This window comes from Pollachius pollachius (genome assembly GCF_949987615.1).
Source record: "Pollachius pollachius genome assembly, chromosome: 14".
Lineage (NCBI taxonomy): Eukaryota > Metazoa > Chordata > Actinopteri > Gadiformes > Gadidae > Pollachius > Pollachius pollachius.
Genome location: NC_136947.1, coordinates 14,807,450 through 14,826,611, shown reverse-complemented (window position 1 = coordinate 14,826,611; position 19,162 = coordinate 14,807,450). Strand labels below are relative to the sequence as shown.

Below are 19,162 nucleotides of genomic sequence, written 5' to 3'. Positions count from 1 at the left end.
GTGTGTGTGTGTGTGTGTGCGTGTCGGGATGACTTTGTGTGTGTGTGTGTGGTGTACATGGCAGGTGTTCCTCGCCTGCTTCACTGTAGAAGCGTCCCGGTGCTCTCCTCTCTAACACATCTCTGCTGTCTCTCTGGCCGTCGCTAACACAAGCGACCGCTCTGAACGGCAGCGTGCGATGAAAGAACAGCTTGTCTCCGCCCATTCTGTTCCTCCACCAACATCACCCCCACCCGAGCCACTGTTCTCAGTGCCAAACGGGGACACAGCATATGTTGCACGGAGAACTGGTCTTCACACTGGTTTGTGAAGCATCGTTATGGGCAGGAGCGCTTGCCAGACAGGGCTTATTTTACCGTGACTGAGTTTCGATGTGAGGTGCGACGGTTTCGATCCACTGGACCTGAAGGAACGGACAGGGCTTGTATGGCCTCTTCCGTGTGCGGGAGGCTCTGCCTGCCTGCCGCCAACGCAGCCGCAAACCCATCCTAAAGCGGGTTCCGGCTGTGAACTTTGTTTCAATTCAATTCAACCCCCCCTCTCTCTGTCTCTCTGTCTCTCCCTCTCCCTCGTTCCTCCTCCTCCCCTCCTCCCACGGGTTGGGTTGGCTGGTAAAACGCTACGGGTAGGACTCGGCCCTCCTACAGGAAATCTTCCACGCACTGGCGCAGGGTAAAGACCACGCGTCCGGACCCGTAAGTACTGGTGATGGGGACTGGTGGCGGTGGGGTGGGGGGCGTCTTCACGTCGCTGTGTTGTCCATTGTTCCATTCCGTTGCCATCCCCGCCGGGAACAGAATGGGCTCGGGTCACAGGTCATGGGTCAACGCTCATGGTTCATTGTGTTCATGTTTTTATTTTCTGTCGTTGTGGTTTTGGTTGACGGGTCCCGGCCAGTACACGTCCCCTGCGTTAGACTGGGACCAGAATAATGGTTTGGCTGGCAAAACCACAGCAACCAGCCCAGCGGGGCACTGAGGGGCCTGGGAGAACTGGTCTCAGGACAGGTGCTGTACTGGCCGTCTGGACCCGTCGGTGGTGGCTCGTTTTTCGTGCGGTCCGGTTTTTCGGACGTCTCGGTTCCTCCCCTTCTGCGTCAAGTTGTGCGTGTTGTGTTATTGTTTGGTACCAACCGCCATCAAGCACACTGCACGACATCAAGCAGCATGCACAGTGACATCACCACCGCCATCATCAACAACAACCGCATTCGTCCACTTCCGGCTCATTCCGGCCGGCCCGTGCTGGCCGGGCTGTGGGATGTGTGGGGGTTCTGTGTCTGGGTGTTAATTTGTTGTTCAGCTCCAGCGGCGCGGCACGGCAGGGGGCGGTGCGCCGCGCCGCATGGTGCAGCCCGCGGAGCCCCGCCCACCTGGTGAGTGAGGTCACACGGCGGCGCTGGCGGTGATGTCATCTGTGTGGTCAATGAACCTTTGTCTCTCTCTCCCCGATTGGTCAAAATGACTTGAGTGATACACGAGTTCTCCAATCTAAGTGTCCTGGCCTCGACCAGTCTGTCCTCTCTCTCTCTCTCTCTGTCTCTCTCTGTCTCTCTCTCTCTCTCTCTCTCTCTCTCTCTCTCTCTCTCTCTCTCTCTCTCTCTCTCTCTCTCTTGATCTATTTCTTTCTTTGTCTCTCTCGCTCTGTCACTGTATGTGTTCGATTTCATGTTTAAAATGTAACATCTTAATGTGTGTTTAGTTTTCGTGTGTGTGTGTGTGTGTGTGTGTGTGTCATCATTTGTAAAATAAAAATGGTCAAATGTGTATCTCCCACTCAAGAGTATCATCATTCAATGACCCAAACACAATCACGACAACATTCATACACTCCCAACCATAATCAGATGCAAATGCACACACTCAACCCACCACACACGCATTCATCCCAACATGCACTCCATCCCCCAGACCAGCAGGCCGGTTGGCTGACGTATGAAGTGGTTGTGGTGATGATGATGGTTGCGTGGTGTGTGTGTGTGTGTGTGTGTGTGTGTGTGTGTGTGTGTGTGGGAGGCAGGCAGCAAACAGCTTCTATGATCGGTCACTGGCATATCTTCCCCTCACACGCACACGCACACACAGAGGCGTCATCCACTCTTCTCCTCCTCTGCTTAGCATCAGCTCGCCAATGTGATGAACAGTAGAGCATGGTGCATTAGCTGCTGCTAATCTAGCCGCTATTGGTCTCCAGCCGACATCTAACGGTATAAACACCGAAGTACTGTACTTTATAATTAGGAAGGAGCAATTTGCACGGCTGCTGTAGCCCGAGGTGGTGTTATTTGACTCAAACCGATCGTGGAAAATCACATTATGTTTATAATAATGTGTGTATAAAGAGGGTAGTAATTATGAACCGCTTTTCCGAATAACCCGGACCTCGGTCATGTTCCAAACCTCGGGGCGACACATTTCAAAACCCAGGTTTAAAATGCTTATTGCAGTCGATTTGTGGTCAGTGACGGAAAGTTTTTAAGCCCAGAGTAAATCCACATGGTAGCGAAGCATCCCGGGTATGAAGGGGGTTTAACCCGTTCTGGCCGTAGGCTCCCCGCGACGCTAGTTTGGAAGTCGCGTGGCACCTCACCTGATGAATCTCCACGCGAGTCCGTTACATTCAGGATACGGCCAATTACGCTAGCAAAAATGACGAGTCTTTCCGGTGTCCAAGCACTTTTCCCTCAGAAAAAGTGTGCGTGCGTGCGTGTGTGTGTGGAGAAAAAGCGAGAGAGACCGAGGGGAGAGAGGGCGAGAGAGAGAGAGAGCTAGACTGCCCCCGTCCTGCACACAGCACAGCGGAGGAAAGGCGCGAGATGCTGATAATTGCGGGGCTCCCTCCCGATGCTTCAGGATGGATTGCATATGCATTGTCACAACCAAGGTATGACCGGAAAACTCGAAGGGTTTCACTGGGACTGTTAATTAGCCTTTAGCTGGGCTGTCGATGTGAATGAACCACTTTTGTTCTGTCGTGGTAGTTGATACTTCTGTCATGTTGGTGAGAACTCGCTTTCGACTGTTTTCTCTTACTATCTTCGGTTAAGTACAACTCTGGAGTGTATATTAGCCGTTTACTAGCAGACTTGACGAGCCTCACTATTTACATCTATAACTTAAAAAAAAATATCCTCATTTGTGTTGAGCTTTTAGTTTTTTGATTTCTTATTGAAGTTAGATTTTTCCATCTCACTTAATCGCGCTGTCCTATTTGCAATGATGTCATTAAGGGCACGTGTCATTCAACAAATGGATGGAGCTCTCAACGCGAGCTCTCAACGCGAGCCCGCGCGGTTCCGCTTAGTAGATCCTTCCCGCCTCAACTTATCTGGCGTCGAGAGCCGCGCGCCCGGGTCCAACTTATATAATTAGCGGAACAACTTTTGTGGTTGAGCCGTGTAATGGCTAGGAATCAGCGATTTTTGATTGGCCGTTTGGATATATTTCGTGTCCACCTTGATTATGATTTTCCAACAAGCTGGTTGTTGCTTTGTAGCCTACTAAATGGTTGAACTGGTGGTATTCTAATTGAAGTGTATTTCAACTATCTTGAGACGGGCCGATGTTTCAGATTTAATTGGTACACAAACTGAATAATATGAGTTATCCATAATCCTTCGTTTTTTTGTACTATTAATGATCTATATCTTGTTTGTTATGAAAGTTGGATCAACGTAAATATATTTGTCTTCACACTTTGTAATTGTGTCACTAGGACATGGTGGACCTGACGACACACACACACACACACACACACACACACACACACACACACACACACACACACACACACACACACACACACACACACAGAGAGAAGCACAGCGCACAATATGCAGTAGCAGTAGTTAGCAATGTTACTCTACTGATATTACATAAGCTAACCGTAGTAAGTAGCATCACTAGCCTGATCTGACACCAGCTAATAGGTAGTGTATACGTAAGATGCACCCACCAGGTAGTAGGCATCAGTGGGTTCTCTGACCACACTTTGTGCGCTTCCCTTTGTTATTCTATTCCCCCCAGCATGCCTACGTGTTTGAGCCAGTCTCCAGGTAGTCATGGAGAGAGGAAGGGAAGGAGGGGAATGGATAAAAGCTGAAGAGGTGAGGAGAATAAGTGAGTGAGAGGGAACAAGCCACAGTCTTCAACTGGTGGACACTGGGAAGGGAACTGCCTAGAACCACCAGTTTTACAGTTTGGTGATTTTACCTGGGAGTTGTAGGTTCCACCAAGGGAGGGTTTCGTTTTATTTTTATATATTCAAAATTGATAAAATTATCCATCATTAGCTAATGGAAGGATATTGTTCTGGATCGTGGTTACAGGGAGGTGGTGAAGGTGAAGGCTAACAGTAACCTAGATGTTGGGTGTCTAAGCTGCAGATTGTTCTGGATCCTGTTTACAGGGAGGTGGTGAAGGTTAAGGCTAACACTAACCTAGATGTCTAATCTGCAGCTGCAGCGTCTTGAATAATTGAGCGCTGTGGTGCATTTCATGCATTTCAAAGACAGCCAGGAAACGGCCGGCAATGGAGCTTGTCTTGGAAGGCTACCTCTGCACAATGCAGCAGAACGGCTGACAGGGGAGTATCATTAGTGGTTACTGAGGCTGTGCCCTGGTCTAGGATCAGTTTGGGGGAGGCCCATAGCTGATGTTACTTGGTCTGAAATTGGGTTGGGTAAGGCAGGTAACCACTGTTCCCTGGTCTGAGATCAGGTTGGTGCGGCTAATAGCTAATGACACCATGGAATCAGCCAGCTATGGTTAGCTGATGTGAGATCAGGGTAGTGATACTGTTAACTACTGTAGCTTGTATAATATCCGAATGTAACATTGCTAAATACTGTTCACTGGTCGAAATAAGGGATATTCACTATCAGTCTTCTAATCGTTGGTGCACTTGCTAGTCGTTCTAGTCTGTTAGAAGCTTTTAATTGATTAAAAAATTAAACTCTGAGAAAGCATTTCTACCGAGATAGGAATTGTGGAAGACCGCCATACATATTACACAATTCTTTTAATAATATAATTTACTAATATTAAACCACTTTAAGCTTCCCAAAACATCTTGTAATTTATCTATTAGAATATTTCCCGAATCTGTGTCACAATACTCAAGTAACCAGTCAGGGGCGCTGCCGTTCCAGACAGTTTGTCTTCATTGACTACAATTAAATGCCTTGTTCTGATTAGAAAGGTCTGTAGAATAAGAACCATGGATGTATGAACAAGCTCGCAATCCCCTAACTACACTAACTGTTCATACACCTCGGCACTCAATTTTTCATCATGACTGGTAACAAAAACAACCAAAACCGTGCCTGCGTCATAACAACACAGCTCTTAAACGCTTTCTGAAGCACTCACACACACCGTGGGGTGTGAGGTCTCCCACTCAGCCACCTACAGATCTGCGTCTTTAATACTGGGATGTGGGTGGGGGGATGTTGCCTCTGTGTTTATCCTCTGGTTAATCGGTGTGTTTGATGTTTGATGTTGAATATGGCTTCTACCTTATGAAGGAGGTGAAAACCTCCTATTTTCTCTTCTCGGCACGCTCTTCCAACGTACTTCTACTTATTCTTCAGCCCTTAAGTGTATGCTTTTGTCTAGAGCGATGTGTGGTAATAAAGAACGACTCAGGGGTGATCATCTCCCTCCAGGAAGCTTACAGGTAGGCAGGCTGAATCGGTGGAATCAACGCACCTCTTTCCCAAACCTAGCCTCTCCACGATCCGGCCCGCCCAGGTTGGGTCCTGCCCAACATAACCCACTTTTATAACCCGTTTATCAACAATAGTTGGGTCAACTAAAATCTGAGTCTCGTCCAATAATGCTGCTGTGTATTGTTTGGTTTGCGGTCATTTTGTTGGATGAGCGAGATTGGAAGCTCAGGCGTCGGGGTTCGGCTGACATCTAGTAGAACTGCTGACCTCCCCTGTTCCACATGAACCAGGCTTTCTGTCAGGCTCCCTCTCTCTCTCTCTTCATGCTGCCCTGGGAGATATTTGTATTCAAGGTGAAGGCGTATCCTCTTGTTGTTTGTGTTCTTCTGCATATTAAACTGAGCTGTCAAGCCTGCTGGAGCGACAGGGCTGCTGCAGCCTGCTGTGTTTGGCTCTAGCGGGTATTCCCATGTTGGGCCGTACCGGATGACGGGGAGACGGGATAGAAGTAAAGACCAGGCAAGAGTTTGATCCACAGGGTCGGAAGGAGCGCTTGGTTTCCGGGAGGGGTCATGTGGTCGTTTCTGCTGCGATGATGTAGTATTTCAGCAAATTTTCCTATCAGTCCTGTTTAAAACACGGGCTACCATTCTGTAACATTTCTTCTTCCGGTGGGATACTTGTTCTATGTGACCCCCACCTCAGCCGGTACCATGCCTACCCAACACCTCTGCTACATGTAATACCCTCTGGATCAGAACAGTCGTCCCATCCTGTGTGATGCTGTCTCCCTCACTACGAGCAGCAGTGGCTCAGGAGATAGAGCGGTTCCTCTGGTAACCAGAAGGTTTCTGTGTCGAGTTGTCTATGAGCAAGACACCTAACCTTTACTGCTCATGATAAGCTGGCTGTTGCCTTGCGTGGCTGACACACTCGTCGGTGGGTGAATGCGCGTATGAATGGCTGAAAGCGTGGGTTAATTGTTGAATCGGGCATTCACTGTGGAGAGCTGCAAGTGGCCAAGGTCAGAAACGTGACTTATAATTCAGTCCACCTTACCATTTAGCTTTTTGTCAGTTGTTCTCGACTGGTCTGGTCTTTATATCATTCAAAACAATCACATTTAATCCAGAAAAATGGGCTACTAAACACAGATGTCATCATGACCTTTTTTAAACATAAATCAACAAATATATTCATCCCTGCATTCAACGCAGATAACTCTAGCAATAATTTTTTTTAAGTAGAAGTAGAAAAATAAATAATGAAGATAATTATTTATTTTGGATCACACAATCAGCTACCTATTCAGAACTTGTCTGCTTCCCACTTTTGGGTCGCGAGCCACCAGTTGATAAACCCAGCTCTATGTGATACTACTAGGCAATGACCACTTGATCTACTGCATGCATACAGAGTTCTACTTCATGCAGCCCTCCCACCTCAGTGCCCTGCTGCTCAACAGCCTCCTACTCAGCACACCTACGTCATAACCCATTCTATGACATAGGGTTGACTACCGCCTCCTACCTCAAACACTTCCCACACCATAGCCTGCTCATGTCATACTCGTCTGACTCGCCCTCCCCCGACAGATTTGTCCAGCCATCTACACGTGACGTGGAACTGCAGATGGTTTTTGGTCTACGAGAATAGTTTTCCTAAACAGGGTAAAATTATTCTCTTTTGCCCTCTCTGCATCTTTCTCTCTTTTTTTGTAAGCATCAGCAACTTTGTCTTGGCCTGTCTTAGTCCTGTTCCTTTTTCTCCTCTGTCTTCTCAGTTTCTTTCTATCCATTGTTTTTTTCTCCTTTCTGTCTCCCTCTCGCCTTCTCTCCCTCTCCCTATCACTCTCTCTCTCTCTCTCTCTCTCTCCCCTTCCAGTAATTCCACACATACAGTACATGGCCTTCAGTCTCTCCGCACGGCGGCCCAGCTGTGTATTGCCTCCACATGTTTTCCCTTTGGTTTCACAGCTGTACACATTAGCCAGGTTAATGGTTGCAGGCTGACGAGTGGATTTCCGATACCGGTAATTAAATCAAACGACTTCATCAACTGTGTGAGCTTGCCTCACTGCTGGCCAAACGAGACGTGAACATTTTCTTAAACAGAACAGTCTGCTGGAAGCCCTGAGTCACAGAACACATGAGTAATGCTCCCCGTTGGTGGCAGAGCAGTAATCATTATTATGCTAGCAGTCAGGATCTGCTGGGGCATATATGGTGAGTTTGGACTACAGTATGAAAGGTTTCTCAAGGTAGCTTTACTGTGTTTCAGGGCTATGCTACCCTCTGGGGCTGCATGAATCGCTTGACAATTAGCTTCTCACATCGACCTCCAGGCCACCACCACCTAGCAATTGGTGTTTGGTGTGTTGAACAAGGACCCTTGAGGAAGGCGGAAGTGGGGTTTGAGCCAGCAATCGTAGCCTCTTGTCCAACGATAAATGGAGAATAAGGAAACCTGACAACTAGTATAACCCAGAAAACAAGAAAAACAGGAATTTGTTTGGGTTGAGGTGCATATTCAACCAGATCGTCAACAACAAGAAAAAAATGTGACCACCGTGAAAGGAGTCGGTAAGGTACAGCAGGCTGCTGAGGCTCGTACCAAGAAACCGTTGGGCTTGGACTCCACCACTAGACCTACTGACCTATGAGCAGTAGGTTGGAGTGTCACTCAGACAGCCAGGGAGAGGCATGTTGGCTCGGAGCCCGAGGGAAGGAGGGCTGGTGGAGGGTAGCTCACATCAGAGGACCGGAAACGCCAGAGATTTTACTGTTCCTCCCAGATTTACTGGAGAGACGGACCCTCACAGGGGCAGACCCTCTGATAAGAGCTTCAGCTCCGGCGGCTGTGCTTCAAAGCCACACCGCCGTGCTTTGTAATTTGACCTCTGTGGGCAAACATAATCGTATGTATTTAGTTAAATCTGTCCAGAAGGTTAGTAATGTGTCAGATAGCTGTGAACGACTGTGAACAGACTTTATCTCCGTTCTTCCAGAAGCAGCGAGGGAAAGTCTCTCAGGCTTTTATGAAACGATCCCCCTGGCCGATTCCACCCCATCCCCCCAGTATGTTCCCTGTTGCTCCTGTAATGATCAGTCTCAGACAGCACCCTTAATCTGGACCAAACCCTATCGGTGACCCTGGCGATGTAAACCGGTGTTGCAGGTTCTATCAGGAGTGAAATAACTTCTAGAACCATAAAACAGCACGTAGAGCAGTGCTCCTTTAAGCCAGATATCCCAGGCTCCGTGTCGCTGGTATGTGTGTTTTAATTCAAATAGTATTCATATTCATTCATCCCCTGAAGTCTCCACCCACAGCTCTCTCTAAAAGTGGTGAACATGGGGGAGGCTATCCAGCGTCTGAGCTGCGTACCACAGAGAAACCTGGCCGGTGCGGTTCTTAAATGTAAATCTATATCTAAATTAATGATATCTCTGAAGGGATCTAAATGTTTAATTCCTGCCCATGGGCAGTGGTGGGTGTCTTTGGGAGAGGGAAAAGAGACGCTTTCCTGATCCCCTCGTGTTCTGCTGCCCCCTACTGGTGGGATCTGGTAGTCGGCAGATCGATTTCCAAAGTAATCTGACGGAGGTTATCCTTTCCTGGACTAGTTTGTAAGTTGTATAACAGTAAAATTGACTATATTTTGGATGTTCCTGGCTCCATGAAGTCAAAAATGAACTACTCAAGAATAACCTATTTAAGTTTTTAGGTGATATTTCATAAACGTATGGTAGATCCGACACACAGTCAGCATACATATCAAGCATCTGCTCCCTATCACACTTTTCATAATGGTTATCCAAAAATCTTTAATAACTCTTTTACTCAATTTTAATGACGCATAACGTGGATATTGAGTGGACTACCTAAGGTTTCTGGTTCATTGTAGTGTTGTCTGAAATTACAAGACACATTTCCTACTTTCAGGGGTGCCGTATTTTGAGTCCTCAAATGGTGATGTCTAAATCCTCCTGCCCTCACCTGGTCTCTCTGCCTTTCTATGTCTATTATTGACCACTAGGGGGTGTTGCATGTTTGCTGAACACAATTTGATGATCCTAGTTTTCGCTGTTGTCCCTGTGTGCTCTGTCTAACAGTATGCACTGTAGTACTTTGTTAGGATGCTAGCGAATCTGTTAGCCCTGTACTGTGTATGTGTGTGTCAGTTAGTACGCTGGTGCTATGTAAGTACAGTGTGATACTATGTTAGGGTGCTAGCTGAGAGTCCTGTACTGTTCTATTTGTGTGTTAGTACTGTGGTACTATTTCAGTACCGTTGTAGTATGTCAGTCTGCTAGAGGTTATGTTGGGCCTGTACATGTTCGTGTCAGTATGTACTGTAGAATTGCCCATGTTTAGTCGTGTGTGTGTGGGTGTGTGTGTATAAACAGCCCAACGGGATGCTAAGTTGTCCAAACTTTAGATCCTGTGTTGAGTTTTGTTATTTAATTGACGCTTTATATGCTGGCCTCTCCATGGCTCTCTCCCTAGCGTTCTCTACCCCCCTCCCTTATGATTAGAACCGTCAGGTCAGGAACACTCGGCTCCTATTGGCCAGAAGGCCTTGAGTGATCCAGGAGTAATCCAATCATAGTGCCCCTTGCCTTTGCCAGTTTGTCATAGCTCTCTCTCTCTCTCTCTCTCTCTCTCTCTCTCTCTCTCTCTCTCTCTCTCTCTCTCTCTCTCTCTCTCTCTCTCTCTCTCTCTCTCTCTCTCTCTCTCTCTCTCTCTCTCTCTCTCTCTCTCTTCCCCCCCCCCCCCCCCCCCCACACACACACACACACACTGCCTTAGTCAGAGAGACGGCCATTAGGGCACAAGGGAGGACCTGGATGAGTGGGTAGAGCGAGAGACTGATGGTGATGGAAGAGGGAGAGAGATATACACAAACCCACGTTCAGATTTAATGTAGTGTGTGAACCATTGTTTTGATATGGGAAATGTTGCTTGTAGAAGCATTTTGCATCCAAAATGATTAAAGTAGGACGACCACTTTCTGTCAACCTGGAAGCAGGCTCTGTTTCTTAGACGGCTAACTTGTCCTGAAAGTAAGTGTACCAAAGTGTGTTCTCAAGGCACACAGTCGCACCCACGCACAGTTCTACGACTGAGAGGTCAAAGTTAAGGTCCTCCAAAGAGCTTGTCGTCCACTTCCATACTGCCGCCTGATTGGCTGCTTTCCCCTCCCCTGGTTCTCTCTCCTCTCTCCCTCTCTCATGCTGGTTATATAAGGCAGTGCTTCATCGCACTCTTCCTCAGGGCTCAGGGTCCTCCCCCACCTCCCCATCAACACAGCCTGCTCTCCTCCACTCCCTCCCTCCCTAGCATCTTCTCCTCATCTTCTCCTCCACCCCCTCTCAAACATCTTCTCCTCCCTCCCCTCCCAAGCATCACCTCCTCCTCCTCCCTCTCCCTCTCTCCCCCACCCCCTCACTACTGCCGCCCGCCTCCTCTGCCATCCTCTGCCATCCTCGTCGCTTGCCTATTCTCAGATGAGTCATGTGACCATCTTACACTTTCTCTCCCTCGCTCTCTCTCGGTCTCTTCCTCCCCCCCTTCCATCTGGATTCTACGTCAGGTTCACCGGGAGCCCTTGTTGTTTGCGTTCTGTTGGATGAGTCATGTGACCAGCCCCGCTCTGTCTCTCTTTTGCCTCCAACTTTCTCTCTCTCTCTCTCTCTCTCTCTCTCTCTCTCTCTCTCTCTCGCCCCCTCTCTCTCCCGCCTCTGTCACTCCCTCGCCCCTTCTCTCTCCCTCTCCCTTTTTCTTTCTCTCCTTCTCTCTCGCTCTCATCCACCCCCCCCCCCTCCCCCTTCTCTCTCTCGCCACCAATCAGACCCCTGGGGAGATGCTCAGCCCGTTGCTCACATAAGAGTGGGCCCACCCTCGCTGCTTGTGTGTGTGTGTGTGTGTGTGTGTGTGTGTGTGTGTGTGTGTGTGTGTGTGAGTGTGTGTGTGTGTGTTGGTACACACTGACCGCAGACGGAGGGAGAGAGGGTGGGAGAGACGCTGCACCGAGGTAGTGAGAGGGAGAGGCGCCGAGTGGTTGAGGGCTGATAGGTCTCCGAAGAGGAAGTCATTGAGGTGGGCGGGAGGAGGGAGGACAGGTAGAGGTGGTGGAGGAGGAGGAGGAGGAAGAGGAAGTGGGTGGATTGAGTCGCTGCATGATGAAGGAGGAGGAGCAGCGCTGCCGGAGGAGTTGCGCTCCTGCCCGGGAATGAAGCTGGATGGTGAGGCCAGGCAGCTCCAACTCACAGCCCCCTCCAGGTGGTGCCGCCGTGGGCGGGGGAGAAGAGGGGCGCGAGGGGGGCGGCGGTGCTGCTGGTGGAGGCGGCGGGGGCGTGGTCCGAAGGAGGAGCAGGAGCCTCCGGCGCTCCGGGAGGAGGAGAAGGTGCATGGAGAAGATCTCCCCCAGCATGAGGAAGGTGGAGTGCTCCTTTCCGGTGTCTTGCCACTGCAAGCTGGCCTGCACCCACAGAACCATCTCACTAATGTTCGGCTGCAAGGTGAGTGGGCAGGCCGGGAGGATGAGAGACAGGTGGACGGAGAGACCGGTGGGTAGCGAGGTAGGCTGAGAGACAGGTGGACGGAGAGACCGGTGGGTAGCGAGGTAGGCTGAGAGACAGGTGGACGGAGAGACCGGTGGGTAGCGAGGTAGGCTGAGAGACAGGTGGACGGAGAGACCGGTGGATAGCGAGGTAGGCTGAGAGACAGGTGGACGGAGAGACCGGTGGGTAGCGAGGTAGGCTGAGAGACAGGTGGACGGAGAGACCGGTGGGTAGCGAGGTAGGCTGAGAGACAGGTGGACGGAGAGACCGGTGGGTAGCGAGGTAGGCTGAGAGACAGGTGGACGGAGAGACCGGTGGGTAGCGAGGTAGGCTGAGAGACAGGTGGACGGAGAGACCGGTGGGTAGCGAGGTAGGCTGAGAGACAGGTGGACGGAGAGACCGGTGGGTAGCGAGGTAGGCTGAGAGACAGGTAGACGGAGAGACCGGTGGGTAGCGAGGTAGGCTGAGAGACAGGTGGACGGAGAGACCGGTGGGTAGCGAGGTAGGCTGAGAGACAGGTAGACGGAGAGACCGGTGGGTAGCGAGGTAGGCTGAGAGACAGGTAGACGGAGAGACTGGTGGGGCGGTGGGTAGAGAGGTAGGCTGAGAGACCGGTAGACGGACAGAGAGCCTGCTGAGTAGGTGAGGGGACAGGTAGTTAGACATGTATTTGGAAGGACGAGAAGGTGACAGACATGTATGTGGATGGAAGAGAAGGTGACAGACATGTATGTGGATGGAAGAGAAGGTGACAGACATGTATGTGGATGGAAGAGAAGGTGACAGACATGTATGTGGATGGATGGGAAGGCAGGTGATCCGGCAGGTAGGTCCCCTGTCTGGTAGACGGGGAGTAGCTGTAGTAGGGTGTGATAGGGGTGGTATCCTGACTGGACCAGAAGCAATAGGTGTTTCACTGCTGGTTCCCTGGGTGGCGTGGTACTAGGTGTAGTCTTTCTTCACCTACATTTCTGAATAATAATCTCCCAGTGCCACATACGCTCCTCGGAGAGAAAGGTATGAGATCTACAGAGAGGGTGTTGTGTCGTTCTGCTGATCTTTTTGTCAAGGTGTTTTGTAAGCGCCGTGGTGAGAAAATCCCCCACCAGCTATTTGTCAGCGGTGCTGTCGCTGTTTCATAATCCTGCTGTGTCTATATTGGTCCACTGACATGTCCATCATTTTGGCTTGGGCCAATGTGAAGGCCCGGTGTGAATTGTGGGTGTGTTATTGGCTAGTGGGTGTATGAGCACGGGTGTGCGCGCTAGTGTGTGTTTCTGAGGGGAAGCCCTTCACAGGGTAGCCAGAGCTGCAACACAACACAATGAAATTAGCGATGGGCGACGGTTTATATCTCTGGTATCAAAGTGGATTTTTAAAATGGATAAAGCTTGTGGTTCGATGACATCCCGCCGCCTGGGTCTGCATGACCAATAGAAAGACCTCTGGCTGACTCACTGACACGAATAACTCCTGACTCATCGTGTTTACACACGGATGCTTTCCTGAACCTCAGCATCTGTCAGCATCTGTGACTATTTCAGTCTCTCTCCTTAGCTGACCTCTAACCTGTGGTAGTTTCACTTACAGGTGCTAGCTTCATCAGCTGTGCCAGCTTCACTGACCTATGCTAGTCTTATGACCTATGCTAGCCTCCTCAGCTGTGCTAGCTTCACTGACCAATGCTAGATTATGACCTGTGCTAGCTTCCTGAACTGTGCTAGTCTCCTTAGCGGAGCTAGCTAGCTGTGCTCTGCTATGCATATACCCTATGTCAGTGAGGCTAGCACAATTCCGATCTGTGTAAGCTCTGTGGTATGCTTTAGCCACCTGAATTATGCTAGCCTGCTGATCTGCGTTAAATGTCAGATGTGTGCTTGGTAGAACAGTCTACCAGCCTAATCAGTGGACTGTAGCAAACGTTGCTCATCTATTCGTCCTACATCTATGTGGATACGCCCACTTATAATGTCAGAAGAGGCAGATTTTCAAAATCACACTCACACCTGGTGGTATAATATGTCACCTTTAAAGTCTCTTTTTGCTATAACCATTCTGTGGACACAGGATGCTGTGGTTGCCATATGAACCATGCATGAGGGCCTTTATTGCGTAAATTTTGGTTCACGGTTACTACAAGTAAGGCTTTATGTTGTTATACCATTGCATTTAATGGTTCTCTTGTGTTGGCCCCCTGATGTGGGCTGGCTTCCTCTTCTATATTAGCCAGAGTTAACGACGATACAAGCAGAACTGTTAAACGTTGTTTGCCTCAAAAACCTCAAGTTTACAGAGAACTTCTTGTAATATACCCTGGCAAACGGTAACAGATGTGGACCTGAAACGAACCTCCTCCTGTCCAAACACTCACATAAAACTGTATTTTTATTAGTCCCCTTTTAATGAGAATGAATAGTCTTGTGTGCTGCTTTTTACAGTTTCCATCCCCCGCGTTTAAGATGTGGAGAACAGCCTCAAAGATGTAAACTCAATCCGTGCGCTTGCCTTTGAAAGCTCTTCTCAACATCATACACCCTGCCTATGAAGTGTATGACACTATAGTGACGTTATATGTGTGGGAAGCTATCTAGCTGGTTCTTCTCTACTCACGTGTGGCTATAATTAGCGGTAAGCGCTGGGGGGGCGATGGTGTAGTCTGTGATGGTGACTACCAGGAACTGAGTATTTACAACCAGAGAAATGGCATCAAACATATTTTGGTGGTTTAAGAATATCTCGCCTGAGAACTACATTTTCTATTCCTGAGAACTAAAAACTGTAATGAACTCTTGTCAGTATTAGCAGAGTCATATCAAATGTATAAAATATTCAGTAAATTACACATCAAAGTTATTGTTATGAATACGTCCTTTTTCACATTACGGCGAAATCCAGACTTATATTTGCAATCATGCTACGTTTAAACATAATGGACACCTCCATTTCAAGACCGTCTCCAAGTTGGCCTGATTGTGGTGGACCAATGAATGGGCAGCGAGATCCGCACCAGAGGGTAGGACATCTTGACCCCCTGACCTTTTGCCAAGAGATTCTTCTTGGATCAGTGCTGTACTGCCAACCTCTGGGCGGATCAGGGACTACTGTTCGTAGTTTAATCTGTGGGATTTAAGGACTCAGTAGAAGGCTGTGAGAAGGCTGCATCAAGGCTGGTAATTCAGTCTTGACCCCAGCTGCGCTTCTGGGCTTACGGCCGTGCAGTTGATGGCCAAGCATCAATATACAAGGTATTCTGAGGTGAAGAGTGTTGGTGACGGCTCAAGAGGACCTGTTTTTAAAGAGAAGTGGGGCAGTAGGCAGGCAGCTGTTAGCCTGATTGCTCTGAATTCAGGACTGTAACACACATGCACACACACCAACCATTCTCTTCTGTGTTCTCTGTCCTTAACTCTTCCTCTCCTCCTCATCCTAATCCTTGTGCACAACCCCACCTCCTCCACCTCCTCCACCTCCTCCTCCTCCTCCCTCCCCTCCTGGTTCCTGTGTGAGGCTATTATTAGCGTTGCTCGTGAGGAGAGAGCTAGGCTCTGAGCGGCTGGCAGCTAGCGTTCTCAGAGTGGGGTGGTGGTGAGGGGGAGGGGGAGGAGGAGGAGGAGGAGGATGAGGAACCGGAAGCACCACCGAGAGGCAAATACACCATCTGCCAGAAAACTCCCACTTCCTATTCTATCCCTTGATCACTCCATTTCTCTTTCTCCCTCTCTTTCTCTCTCTGAATGTCTCCTCTCTGTCTCTTGCTCATTTTAACTCCCTCCATCTCTCTGTCATTCCATCTCTCTAGCGTTCTATCTCTTCGGTCCCATCTCTATTTATAGCTCTCTCATTCTGTTTCTCACTCTCTCCCCCATTATCCCCTCTCTATCTCTTCTCCATCTCTATCACTAATATAGCTCTATCACAATATCCATCCATCTCTATCACACAGTGTAGTCCCCTACACTGTGGTTCCATAGCCTTAGTCCCCTACAAGGTGGTTCCATAGCCTTAGTCCCCTACACGGTGGTTCTAAAGCCTTAGTCCCCTACACTGTGGTTCCATAGCCTTAGTCCCCTACACGGTGGTTCTAAAGCCTTAGTCCCCTACAAGGTGGTTCCATAGCCTTAGTCCCCTACACGGTGGTTCCATAGCCTTAGTCCCCTACATGGTGGTTCCATAGCCTTAGTCCCCTACATGGTGGTTCCATAGCCTTAGTCCCCTACACGGTGGTTCTAAAGCCTTAGTCCCCTACACGGTGGTTCCATAGCCTTAGTCCCCTACAAGGTGGTTCTAAAGCCTTGGTCCCCTACAAGGTGGTTCTAAAGCCTTAGTCCCCTACAAGGTGGTTGCATAGCCTTAGTCCCCTACACGGTGGTTCTAAAGCCTTAGTCCCCTACACTGTGGTTCTAAAGCCTTAGTCCCCTACACCGTGGTTCTAAAGCCTTAGTCCCCTACACGGTGGTTCAATAGCTGAAGTCCAATGGGGAGGAAGTAATGCAGAAGAACTGCATTACTACGTTTCCTCAGTATGTAATGTTCAAAGCCATCTGATACTTGTATATCTGTTAAGTAATGCATCAGTAACATGATCGATGTAGAATCCCGGAGTTGGTGTACCCCGGCGTGAGGCTGTGTTTACAGATCATTCTCGAGCATCTCACGTTATCGTGATGGGTTAATCTCCTTGTATAATAATTAAACCAGACGTGGTACAGAGTGTTCATCATGGTCTTGGAATTACTGATGATTACTGCTGTTGCTACTGCTCCAAGACCGGCAGACAGATGCTTGGGTTCACGTATTACCTGTTCACTAATACACCCTGGTGTATTAGTGTTCACTAATACACCCTGGTGTATACACCCTGGTGTATTAGTGAACAATCCAGTCACGTGCGTGTATGTGTACTAGTGCACGTGTGTGCGCGCTTCAGTGTGTATTTAGGCTTTTGTTTGTGTGTGTGTGTTTCTGTGCATGTGATTAGCAGGAAGGGTTTGCTAGAGAGTACTGTGGTCTGAAAGTGACCTGGATTGATTCTAAAAAAAGGAGACCATTGTTGTCATCTTAGAGAACAGGAATTGACCTCATTGTTGGTCTGGGCGCAGTAACAGGAATCTGAGTCTCTGTATTGTGTATAAGCAGCTGAACCGCTCTGTAAAGGGAGTTTTGGACTGTTATGATTGTTTTTTTCACATGAAAAATGACAGAAAGTTGGGTGTTTGAATGAAATGGATATTGGTTACGTTTCATTTGAGATCAGGAAGGTACCAGAACTTAAACTGGGTGGTTGCTAGGAGACGACTCCCCCTTTTCCTCATGACCTGCCATGTGTTGTTTAATTTATTGTTACATTTTTTTATTGAAAATGTATTTTATCAGAACGTCTCATTGAGATCGAAATCTCTATTGGGAAAGAAGGACATTTTGAGGTCATACAACACAAGTGGACGATCCCACAAAACATCTAAAATGCGGTGGAAGTACGACTACGCTTACTATTAATAATATTAAATATTGCAGTCCATTTTATGATAAATACAGGGCTATACCAAATAGTTGCCAAGATTAGTTAGTTTTATTTAGGGTTTTTCTGAACATCAAAGGTTGTGATACAGTTGTCAATCACACACATTCGCCGCCAATCAGCTTGTAGAGCTGTCAAGGTGGATCTACCTTCCTTGAACTTGGGGGGCAGGCTTTCAGCCAGTACTATCACACTGTTGCCTTGGAAACTGCAGCTGGGCTCCAGGCCACAGCAGCCTGGGTGTCCTGCTCCACAGACCAGCACTGTACTGGGGTCTCACAGATAGGGGCCTCTGTCACAGTCAGAGTTCTATCTGAATCAACCGACATCTCTGCCAAAAACAATGCAACATTTTTTGAGTGTTTCTGTTACAATCAATGCTCTAGTTAGATGTTTTTTCTCTCTTTAGAGTCTCTTAATATAAACTCTGCTTGTTAGCATATCTGCTCTTCAGAACATCTGCTCCTTTGAACATCTCCTCAGAACCGCTGCTCTTGAGAACATCTGCTGCTCAGAACATCTGCTCCTTAGAACCTCTGCTCCTTATAACCTCTGCTCCTTAGAACCTCTGCTCATAAGAATCTCTTCTCTTTAGAACCTATGCTTATTAGAACATCTTCTCTGAAGAACCTCTGCTAATTAGAACCTCTGCTCTTTAGAACCTAAGCCCATTAGAACCGAGGGTTATGCTATCCTTGTGTCCAGCTAGCCTTGTTTTATGCTATCCTGGTGTCCAGCTAGTCTGGTGTTATGCTTGTCTGCCCCTATGCTATTCTGCTGTTATGGTTTCCTGGTGTTATGCTATCCTTGTGTCAAGCTAGTCTGCCCTTATGCTATTCTGCTGCTTTGCTAGACTGCTGTTATGTTAGCCTGGTGTTATGCTTGCCTTGTGTTATGCTAGCCTTGTGTTAGGCTAGCCTTGTGTTATGCTAGCCTGGTGTCATGCTAGAATGATGTCATGCTAGCCTGGTGTTATGCTATCCTTGTGTTATGCTAGCCTGGTGTCCAGCTAGCCTGGTGTCATGCTAGTCTGGTGTTATGCTAGCCTGGTTTTCCGCTAGGCTGGTGTTATGCTAATCTGGGGTCCAGCTAGTCTTGTGTTATGCTACCCTGGTGCTCAGCTAATGTTATGTAATAGTAACTCTGTGTTCAGCTAGTCTGTTGTTAGGCTATTGCGGTGTTTAGCCACATTGCACTGTTGATGCTAGCCAGCTTGTGCAGTGCTATACTAGCTTCCATTCTGCTAGCCGTTTGCTAGGCTATGAGTCCCTGTACTGAGTGTATCCCTGTGTGTGTGTGTGTGTGTGTGTGTGTGTGTGTGTGCGCCGTCCTGCAGAAGTACCGGCACCACGATGAGGATACGTCCCCTCAGGAGCCCGGGTCTCCCCAGCTCATGGACGAGGCCCCGGG

At 48.5% G+C, this 19,162-nt stretch overlaps 1 protein-coding gene across 11 annotated transcripts in view; it reads left to right on the top strand.

Annotated features, from left to right (window-relative positions):
- The window catches only part of dlg1b (discs large MAGUK scaffold protein 1b), a 65,259-nt gene that overhangs the window by 11,917 nt on the left and 34,180 nt on the right, over nt 1-19,162 (top strand). For 8 of the 11 annotated variants that reach the window (XM_079750974.1, XM_079750972.1, XM_079750967.1 and 5 more), the window contains exons 4-5: nt 630-695; nt 19,089-19,162. The exon at nt 19,089-19,162 is cut by the window's right edge and continues 91 nt beyond it. In XM_079750974.1, the coding sequence (XP_079607100.1) occupies nt 630-695; nt 19,089-19,162 (140 nt within the window). The remainder of the gene's footprint in view (nt 1-629; nt 696-19,088) is intronic. The other 3 variants (XM_079750965.1, XM_079750973.1, XM_079750971.1) reach the window with 1 other exon arrangement.